The 10,539-nt window shown below is 41.6% G+C and overlaps 1 protein-coding gene across 2 annotated transcripts; it reads right to left on the minus strand.

The window, feature by feature from the left end:
- Window positions 1-1,378: 1,378 nt before the first annotated feature.
- Window positions 1,379-10,462, minus strand: MAIP1 (matrix AAA peptidase interacting protein 1). Of its 2 annotated transcripts, XM_037043684.1 has the most exons (5): window positions 9,867-10,462; window positions 5,317-5,388; window positions 4,773-4,899; window positions 3,404-3,551; window positions 1,379-1,807 (listed from the first exon to the last, which is right to left on the minus strand). In XM_037043684.1, exons 1-5 carry the CDS (start codon window positions 10,317-10,319, stop codon window positions 1,729-1,731), a joined length of 879 nt encoding a protein of 292 aa, XP_036899579.1. In that variant the 5' UTR covers window positions 10,320-10,462; the 3' UTR covers window positions 1,379-1,728. The 2 variants fall into 2 exon arrangements, with proteins under 2 accessions (XP_036899579.1, XP_036899580.1); XM_037043685.1 differs by lacking the exon at window positions 5,317-5,388.
- Between the last annotated feature and the right edge of the window lie 77 nt (window positions 10,463-10,539).

Genomic DNA, 10,539 nt, shown 5'->3' on the forward strand with positions numbered 1-10,539 from the left:
TAAAATGGGTTTGGGAGCCTTTCCTCCTGTTGTATTTTATTAAATAGTTTGAAGAGAGGTGTTAGTTCTCCTTGGAATGTTTGGTAAAATTCATCTGTGAAGCCATCCAGTCCAGGGCTTATTTGTTGGGAACTTTTTATCAGTTGAAGGTCTTAATGGAAAAAGACCAACCCCACCCCCCCACCCCCCCCACCCCGGAAGGCACGCTGCCAGACTCGCTTCAGCTCCAAGTGCAGCAGCTCTTCCCTGGGTCTCTGGCTGGCTGGCCTCTTCTGCAGATTTGGGACATACCAGCCTCCACAATCTAGTGAGCAATTTCTTAACTTCCTCATGTGAATGGGCCCATTGCTGAACCTCTTCTGCCCCATTGGTCCCAACAGTTGTTGTAAAACAGGTCTGTCAACAAATTCACAATCTTTGAAAAAGTCTTCTCTCACCTTTTCTGAAGGATAATTTTGCTGAATATAGAATTGTTCAACAGGTTATTTCCTTCCAGCATTTTAAAGGCATTGTGCCAAGGTTTCTGATTTGCAGTTCAAGGAAAATGAAAATGCTGTCATTCTCTATATAGAATGTTTTTTGTTTCTCTAGCTGCTTTTACAATTTTCTCTGGTTTTCAATGCTTTGTGATGTATTCAGTGAGGTTTTGTGTTAATCTGCTTGTTGAATTTCTTGGGTATGTGAGTTTATAGTTCTAATTAATTTTTAAAAGTTTGACATTTCTTATATTGTTTTTATCTCCCCTACCCCAACTTCTAGGACTTCAAATTCAAGTATAAGATACAGATTATCTAACAGGTGGCTGACTGTTTTATTTATTTTTCCTCTTTGTACTTTAGAAAGTTTCAATTCACTGTGCAGTGACCAATCTGCTATAATTCTATCCATTCTTCTTTCTCATCTAGCTAGTGACAAGAGGTAAACAAATAGCAACACTGATTTTTTTAATCCTTATCTTAGGTTGTTTTTTACTGCTTTTAGAGAAGAGGAAAGGAGAGAGAGAGGAAGAGAGAGAGAGAGTGCGCGCATGCAACACTAGTTGTCTCATGCATGTGCCCCAACTGAGGATAGAACATGCAACCTAGGTATTTATCCTGATGGGGAATCGAATCTGTACCTTTTGGTGTACACGATGACACTCCCCCCAACTGAGCAACCCAGCCAGGGTAGCACTGATATTTAAAAATAACCTTGCCCTGGCTGGACAGCTCAGTTGGTTAAAATATCATCCCCATACACCAAGGTTCTATCTCTAGTCAGGGCACATACAAGAAGCAACCAATGAATGCATCAATAGATGGAACAATAAATTGAGGCTCCTCTCTCTAGAAATCAATAAGTAAAATTTAAAAAACAAAAAATAAAAACCTTACACATATTGAATTATTGGTTTAAATGTATTGTTAAGTTAGAAATGTATAGTTTTTCACTACCTCCTTTATTACCTATAAAATTAGTTTGTATACATATACACATACATGCAACGACAGTGCATATGACACCAGCAATGGGCTGCTGCAGTTTACTTTGACCTCTTTCACAGAAGGTGACAACAACCTGTGAGAGCACTTCATTGTATTGTGCCGTTACACCACCAGGAGTGTAATGATACAGAAGTAATCTACAAACTTGGCCAACTGAAGATCGACTGACCCAAAATTTTCTCCCTTAGAAATTTTCTCACAGCAACTGCTAAAAGTCCAATAAGCTGATTTTTCCAAGAAAAGATTATTCTAATAACCTGGAGTGATCAATCCGTGAAATGGTCCAGTCAGGCTTTACTCCTTGTGTAAACTCCCTGTGAAACCTGGGGGGAAAAAAGTCAAATAATGTGCTTCTTACATCAGTCCAAACACTCTTTAGATAAGTAATTTGCAAGTGTATATCAGAGGACATTGTTGGCAACAAGCTAATGGCCAATGGCAAGTAAAAATCAAAATAAAAAGAAGTTTCACAAAAAATATTCCCACAAAATCTAAAGTATCATACATTCTCAACTAAAACAAGTATTTTTAATGGCCTGATCTCCTACATCTGCTGATTCTGTGAGAAGCTGGGGTATTAGTCCATCATTAAATACTAGCTATAACATATGTCCAATATGAAGAGAAATATATTGGATATGATGATGAAAACAGCATTTCAGTGTTAGCTGGTTCATACACATTAGATCAATCTTGAAAGTAACAGAGCTTACAAGCTGCCCATGGTCTTAGTAGGGAATATCAGATGAACTAAAGGTCAGTACTCATCACAGTGTTCTTTAATCATAAATGTTATCTCAAACTCATGTCTCTTTTTAATAATTTGCTAACCTCCTCCTAGATAGTACTCCTTAAGGGCAGGAACCCATTAATTTTGTATTTGAACCCCTTCTAGGGTACTTGGTAAATGGGAGATGGTCAATAAATGTCTAGTGAGTGCACAGTCCATGTGCCATTTATGGCAGATTTCATTTTCCAACAAGGGCCATAAACATATATCTCTCATCCACAGCGCTGGTCGGCAATGTGCCTTTGCTGTTGTCTCAAAGATGTGGAGTCTCTCCAGGCCCTTTTACCTGTGCAAGTCCGGTGACTGCTTTGACAAATGAACTATGGCAGAAATGATGTTGTTCCAACTCTGGGCATAGCCCTTCACTGGTCTAGTATCTTCTGCCTCTTGAAAGCCAACCACCAGAAAACATGTCACTGGCTGAGATTACCACAAGCCCTCGCCATGAAGAAAAGCCTTGCAAAATGAGACTATACGGAGAAGCCAAGGATCACAAAGGTGACGCCATGTGTGAGCACCACAGTGAAGAAGCTACTGTGGAAATGAATCCTCCAGCCTGTCACCCAGGTTGATGCCAGGTGAAGCAGAGAAAACCCTAGAGCAGAGCCTTCCCAAAATTCCCGAGCAGTAAAATAACAGGCAAAATAAATGGGCTGTTTAAAGCTACTGGGCTTTGCAGTGGCTGGTAATGCACTGACAGTCAGCTGACACACTGCTTAATAACACTTGGAAATATCACCTCCTACGTTCTGAACACCCCTGCTGCATGGCCAATGTGTCATTATGAATTTTTTTAAAGATTTTATTTATCTTTAGAGGGGAAGGGAAGGACAGAGGGAGAGAAATATCAATGTATGGTTGCCTTTCATGTGTCCCCTGCTGGGAACTGGGAACTGGCCTGCAACCCAGGCATGTGCCCTGCCTGGGAATCGAACCGCGATCATGTGGTTCGCAGGCCCGCGCTCAATCCACTGAGCTACACCAGCAAGGGCTCATTATGAATTTTTCTCTCCATAAATAACTTGTCAAATTTCAATGCTTTATTCCTAAAGCTTCCTTTTGTTTCCATACTTTCATGCTACCTTCCATTTTCTGGAGAAAGAAAACAATGAAATGGCATTAGACTTACTCATAGCTTGCACTAAGAAGCTGTTTGGTTTCCACGTTCTGATCCCCCAGCTTAACCTGGAACACGCTGGCTCCACTCAATGTTTCACTGGGGATGTTGGCACTGGTTAGATACCAAAAGCACATCAGGATGCTAACAAACTTCCTGCCTTAGAGAAAAAACACACAAATACAAATCATAATCATCTATCACCCATGTATCCAAAATGAAACAGAAATTGGTAGTAGCCACACAGTTGCTACAGATCAAATGTTTTGCTTATTCCAGTCTAACTTAAGGTACCAATATCGCTACCTTTTCATTTTCAGAAAATTCTCTTAGAAGAAATGACATATTTGCTCTTTTCTCTGAATCACAATAATAATAGCTACTATTATTCTTGCTCACTGGAATAATAGCTGCTCACTACATAATATGTACTATTTACTAAGTATACTATATACATTATTTTCAATTTGTGGCATTTTCTGAAATTATAACAGATATTTATTGTCAAACCAAAAACGAGGGGGAAAAGCATTTCTTGCTGCTAGGTAATTAATACCAACTGCCAGAAAGAAGGAAGACTTCCGTTCCATCCTAATTCACTTTGCCATGCCCAGTGATTACAACAACGTCTTATGTAAAAATCAGGTAGTGACTGGGGTACTAAGGGGCAATTTAAAATATTAGGGAAGAAAAATATTTATGAAACATGTACAAGTACGTTTACAAATGTTTCAAATCAGAATTCCCTATGTAAGCAAAAACTAATTTCCTATGTGCTTGGCACACAGTACACACGCAAATATCTGCAGCAGGAATAAATCAATCAGCGTGGTTTCAGGATGCTGCAGGGAAAATGTGTGCCCTGGACAAGAAGATGAACTGAATCACCACTGCAATTCCTTTCAGCTTTTTTCGTTGTCTCCAGGTAAATGCAGCTTGGGAGTTCTGCAGTTAATCTTTCTTTCAGAACAATCTTTAGTGGATACTATCTACTTTCCTTTACTCCTTCTATTTAACATACAGCTGGACATTTAAAATGCTCGTTTGTTTCCTTCGAGTTAGGAAATCTGAAACACAAGTATTTTTAGTTTGAGACGTTGGAGCAGCTCATCCTGGACAGACTCTTTTCCTCAACTTAAGTGACAATGCTCCCTCCTGTGAATTAAAGAGCAGTACGGAACAGCTCCGGACGGAAGGGCATGAGAAGCTGTACTGTACCTGAATTCTTTCGGGCTGGGCCTTTAAAGAACATATTATTTTCCCTGGAGTCCTACACATATCCTCGTACACCAACAAGCTCCCACTATTTAGTGATTTCCCAGCAGTTCAGCTTATCTGGACAACGGTGAGTCATTTAAGGCGGTCTGCGCCCCAGCATTACCTTTCCCGTCGTAGTAAATGGAGATGTCTCCCGTTGACGTGTACACAATTTCATCTATGTCGGCAGCGAGGGCATTTTTATGGTTGTCAGGCAGTGAAGTAACCTTTTCTTTCAATACTTGTAGCACCTAAGTTTGGAAAAAGCAAACTGTAACTTGCCTCTTGAGTTTCTGAAAGCTTTTCAAGAAGCTCAAGAAATTGTTCATGGACTGTATTTTTCTAATTCTATTTTTAAATTTACTACCATATTCACTCAGCTTCAATAGCAAGGCTGAACACCATCTAGTTATTAAATGAGGTAATTTATAACAGAAGAGTCTAATATCAGAACAACTGAGAGACATCATATTTACCTACTTATGCCTCAGCAGCAAGTCATTCCACGCTTTCCTGTAACCCAAAGTACCCCAGAAGGAATGACACAGGGACTCGACTCTGGCACACACAGTATTTTTAAGCATATATAAGGACAATGTACTATATAGCATTTGATTGCAAGGCAATAATACATTTATTTTCAAAGGAAAATTAAAAGTATATTTTACCTCTTTGGCTACAAGTTCTTCCAACAAATCAAATTTACATTCCGAAAGCAACTTGGACACATGTGCGAAAGCCTTAAAAAAAATTAGTGGAGGGAGGGTGGTGATTATTATTTCAAAACACCAGGCAAAATACCATACAATGTATAGTTCTCAAACTTACACAGCTAAGTGTTACAAAGACTATTTTAAGATAAAGGTGATAAACAATGTCAAGCACTAAGACAACATCAGGCCCAACCCTTGGTCGGCTGGCTTTCCTTTCCTCCTGTGGTCTCCTCACACACACAGTAGTAAGTAGGCACACTGCCGACTACCTATCCACTCTCAGGACCTGGGAAAGATAATGTGGAGTGTACACAGTAAGCCTGGAATAAAAATCCTCCTACATATTTCCTTTCACAATAATGGAGTGTGAACCATTGTGCTAGAGAAGGCAGATTTGGGGAAGTGGCAGAAAAGATCACGAGTTGATACAGCCTACTGCAGTGGTTTCGACTGTGATGTATGAGGTGCCACCCTGAAGCGAGGGGAACCCCCTGCAATCCTCCACATCACTAGCAGTGAGAAATGAAACTGTGCATGAGGCTTGACCTGTCTTCAAGTAAGGAGGAGAAGGCAAGTAAACAGACAAGTTCAAGAATTATGACAGGGGTGAGAACAAGATGATGTGGGAGCATGCAGAAGAGCTCTGCACGTACGCCAATCTGGGAGAACCAGAGAGGACTTCCTAAAGGAAGTAACATCAAAAGGGAAAACCGAAGAACTGGCAGGAGAAAGAGGATGCACAGGCACGTCAGAGACAACATCACATAGTCGTTATGGGCTGAACTGTGTTCTCCCCAAATTCATATGTTGAAGTACTTCAGAAGGTGATCATATTTGGAGATAGGGCCTTTAAAGAGATGACTATGCAAATGAGGGTGAGCCCTAATCGAATCTAACCAGTGTTCCTGTAGGGGGAAATTTGGACACTCAAAGAGACACCACAGAGCACCTGTGCCCAGAGGGAAAAAACCACTCGAGGCCACATAAAGAAGGCAGCTGTCTGTAACCAACAGAAAGAGGCCTCAGAAGAAACCAAGCCTGCCAAGCCCTGGATTTTGGACATGGAGCCTACAGAACTGTGAGAAAATAAACTTCTGTGGTTTGAGCAATGCAGAGTGCAGTATTTTGTTATGGCACTCCTAACAAACTAGTACAATGAAGCTGAATTTTGAGAAAATGCGCAAGTCCAAATGGATTCAAGGACCCCTTGCAAACACCTCAGGAGCACTCGGGGTTCTGAGACCCTTACACATTTTAGTAAGCCTTCATGAATGGAAGATGGGTAATGCTTTGGTAAAAAGAACCAAAGACCATTACCATCATATTGAAGCCCAACTGTGAGACTAGTTTGTGTGGTCAAGAAAGATTACACCTGACCAAATTGTCCTACATGATAATAATGAACCATTTGGAGGCTGCCCTGATAAAGGGAGGTTTTGATGATAAAGGAGTGTCCAACCTAAAGAGGCTTCTAGGAAATAGCCCCCTTTTGCACAGCAAAGCTAAAATGTGCAAGCAAAATACAGGAAAACAAAGAGTAAGTGATTAATGTGGCTAGAAGGCCATAAGAGGGGAGATTTCAGTATGCACATATCCATGGTGTGACACTGTGATATAAGAAATATATACTGGGTCTGCATTCTGGTTCCCAGTTCAGACAGAGCTCCTAGCCTGTTCAGCCATCCCTGAGTTCAGGCTAATGAGGTGACGCTTAGAAGATGGGGGCTGGCTGTGGTTAGAGGTCTGGAATTTTCAGCCCCACCTCTAGACTTTCAGGGAGAATATGGTACTGGGGTGAGTTCATCACCAAAGGCCAATGACTTAATTAATCATGCCTACATAATTGAACCTCTATGAAATCCCTAAAGGAAACGATTAGGAGGAGAGGGTCCAGGTTGGTGACCCTTGCTGAGGCGAGAAGACTGGCACACTTGGAGAGGGCATGGAGACTCCACACCCCTTCCCACATACCTTGCCATATGCATCTCTTCCATTAGGCAGTTCCTTTAAAATAAACTGGAAATAGCAAGTAAAGCGCTTTCCTGAGTTCTGTGAGCCATTCTAGCAAACTACTGGGGGATGTGAGAACCCCCAATTTATAGCTAGTTGATCAAAAGTATGGGAGGCTGGGACTAGGTTTGTGTCTGCATTAAATCTGAGGAGTCAGTATTGGAACTGTCGTAAGCCTCACTGATGAGTACCTAGCCTAGAGGCTTCTAGGAAACAGCCCTCTTTTTCATAGTAAAACTACAATGTGATGAATGTGGTTTGATGGCAGTAATAGGGAAGACAGCATGTCATATACACATACTAATGGAGAACGTGGTCTATGGAGCTAATAAAGCCACTTGCAGCACTGGGTCACCTATTCCCCTGGCTCAGGTGATAAATAAAATGCTTGCCCAGACTGTACTTAACCATCTCAATTTTAGTGACTCTGGGTAACCAAGACTGCTTGTGGAGTGGTCACAGGACAGTGCACCTCAGCAGTCACTAGTTATGCATCTTTGGACCAATCATTTCACTATTCTAGAACTTGATTTTATCTGTGAAAGAGGATTAGACTCGAATAATAAGCTCTAAGGTGCCTTTTCATTTTCATGTCCTATACTTAAAAAAATTAAATTGTAAAAAAATTGTTAATTGATAACATGTTAGTCACAATCCAAAATAACCTTATTGCAGGGAGGTCAGCCTAAGGAGAAAGGGCAAATGGGGCCCATGAGAGCAAATACACTAATGTTCTTGCACGAGATTATTCCCAAGCCCTTGAATAACATTCATACAAAGGAAGGTACAGTTGCATTTTGACATCTAGTAGGGAGAAGGTTTTTTAGCCCTGTCTTTTTAAATCTTAGGCATTGTAGAACTAATCTACAATGATTAGTTCTACAATGATCTGAAAGATATGTTAAGTAGCCAGTAATTTAAGGAAACTGCCAAACATATGCCATGGATAACTCAACATCCTTTTTGGATTATCAGAATAGTTAAATACACAGAAATTGATTTAGAAGAGACAAAACTGCATACAGACTGGCTGATGAAAGGGTGGAGATGCTACTTAATAACAAAGTAGGGGAGGCTAAAATAGCTGAGAGCTGGAGGACTTCTAAGATCAGAGTGACTAACAAGTATTCCTGCTTTCAAAGGAAATAGAGACTAAGGCCTGACTCCTGCCTACAGTAGGGAGACAATTTCCAATCCTTATTAACACATAAATAAGCTCGGCCATGTATGTGTCATGAGGTAGACAAGTTCCCATGTCTTCAGCGGGCATTGTGGGGAAAAGCAGGATCATGCAAATTTATCTCTGCATGGAAAAGGGGTTTTCAGACTGACATGAGCGGAGGTTTACCCCTCATGATGCTATTAATCAAGTCCTCTTTGCTTTTTAATTTTTAAATCAAGACATAAATCAGTCAACAGCTGTTGAATCAGGGAAGGAATTTATATTGACACTGATAATAACATTTAATTTTTAACTGATAGGTCACATAATGTATTTATAGAAATAATCTGAAAAAAATTAGGAGTAAATATATCAATACCAGTATACACTCAACTGTAAAATGATAACATTGATGACATAATTTTAAGGTCTTGGAGGTATGAATGGCAAAATAAACTATGACTGCTATTGTTTATCAATAGTCCAAAAATGTTTGGGGATGACAAACTCTCTAAAAGGTTCAAAAGGAAGTTATGGATGGACTTTCATCCTAGAAAAATGCATGTATACACAAAATGTGCAAATCTCAGATTTGCAAAGTGACCTACATGTGGCAAGAGTTAAGGTGGAATATTACCAGCCACTCAGAAAGAGGGACAGACCATGAGGGATAGTCATGGTGAAGGCAATGACTCAACCAAAGCCCTTTCTCAGTGTTCAGGGTGTTGTGCACTTAATCAGTGACCAGACTGTCTCAGCAAATCCTCGAAAGGAGAAAACTGTTACTCTCTAGGAGTATGATGGGGAGAGGTGGGAATGAGGGTAAGAAGAATAAAGGGCGGAGGAGTTCTGACAATAGCTGGCAGAAAGTTTTGACGTTCTACCCAAAATGACATTATGCACTTTAGAAATGTTTTCTCATTTACTCATCAAAACAGTCGTACCCGCTCAATCACTTATTCATCACACATTTATGGAGTACCTGCAATGTGCCAGACATTGTCTTTATCATTTTGGAAAAAGTCACGTAAAGAAAAGACAAAGCCACGTTACTTTTAAGAGGTAGAAACGGGCTTTGAGTCTATTTCTATCTGATTCAAAACCTATAGAGTGGAAAAGGTAATTGGGGGACTTCACCCTGGTGTCTCAATCAACAAGGAGGGCCTCGGCGACATGGACAAAGAAGCAGACTCTAAATTTAAAGTTAAGAGGCCAAAGGGTCACTACTAAGGTTTGATAATGTGGGAGCCAGTGGGGACACTGCTAAAACTTTTGCGTGTAATAGTTGGCTGCATGAGAGGCGTACTGGTCAACTCCAGGGAAATAAACAAACCTGCTTTGCTCCCTCTGAGAATTCTGTGATGTTGAACTCTTTGTCGAAATAGGCCCAGATAAGGAAGGCGTAAATTCGAGTCCGAATCCAGTTGATGGGGTTGGAAAAGCCCAGAATGAACATCTTGGTTTTCTGGCGTTGCTGGGGCTGCTCCTCAGTGCTGTAGCTGCGCCGAGCGCCGACCGGGAAAACGGGGAGGGCTGCGGCCAGTCCGGGAGGGCTGAGCAGGGGACGCTGGGGGCCCGGAGCAGGCAGTGGAGTGGCCGCCGAGACCCAAGTAACTGAAAGAAAAGGGGCCGTTCTTGAGCCAAGGTGGTGACGGCGGCAGAAGCAGCAAAATCCAGCCAACACTGGCCTCACTTCGGCTGCTCCGCAGGTCCGGAGTCTGGCCGCTCCGCCCGGCAGAGACCCACAAAAAAGCAAGCGGGGCAAAAGACGAGCTGCCAGCGCCATGTTTTGTGACCTTTCACCCCTGTGCTTGCTTGTGCACAATCAAAAGAAAGTCGGTGGGAAACCACTACCTGCGCAGGGTTCGGAGAAAGAGGCTGAGGAGTACAACCAGCCTGTTGCTGCCACCTCTGGTGAGTCCGCCCCATTCTCACTCTCCAGCGATACAATGCACGGAGCTCCCAAACCCAGCACTCCAAACCCTCCGCTCTCGCGAGTTCAGCTG

This window comes from Sturnira hondurensis, unplaced genomic scaffold (genome assembly GCF_014824575.4).
Source record: "Sturnira hondurensis isolate 20B ecotype Veracruz unplaced genomic scaffold, ASM1482457v3 Scaffold0004136, whole genome shotgun sequence".
NCBI lineage: Eukaryota > Metazoa > Chordata > Mammalia > Chiroptera > Phyllostomidae > Sturnira > Sturnira hondurensis.

Coding starts and splice junctions, on each gene's coding strand:
- MAIP1 (XM_037043684.1), bottom strand. CDS start 10,319: ATGGCGCTGGCAGCTCGTCTTTTGCCCCGCTTGCTTTTTTGTGGGTCT. Junction 3,552..4,772: donor CATTTACTACGACGGGAAAG/GTAATGCTGGGG, acceptor TTTTTCTCTAAG/GCAGGAAGTTTGTTAGCATC. Junction 1,808..3,403: donor CTTCTTAGTGCAAGCTATGA/GTAAGTCTAATG, acceptor TTTTCCCCCCAG/GTTTCACAGGGAGTTTACAC.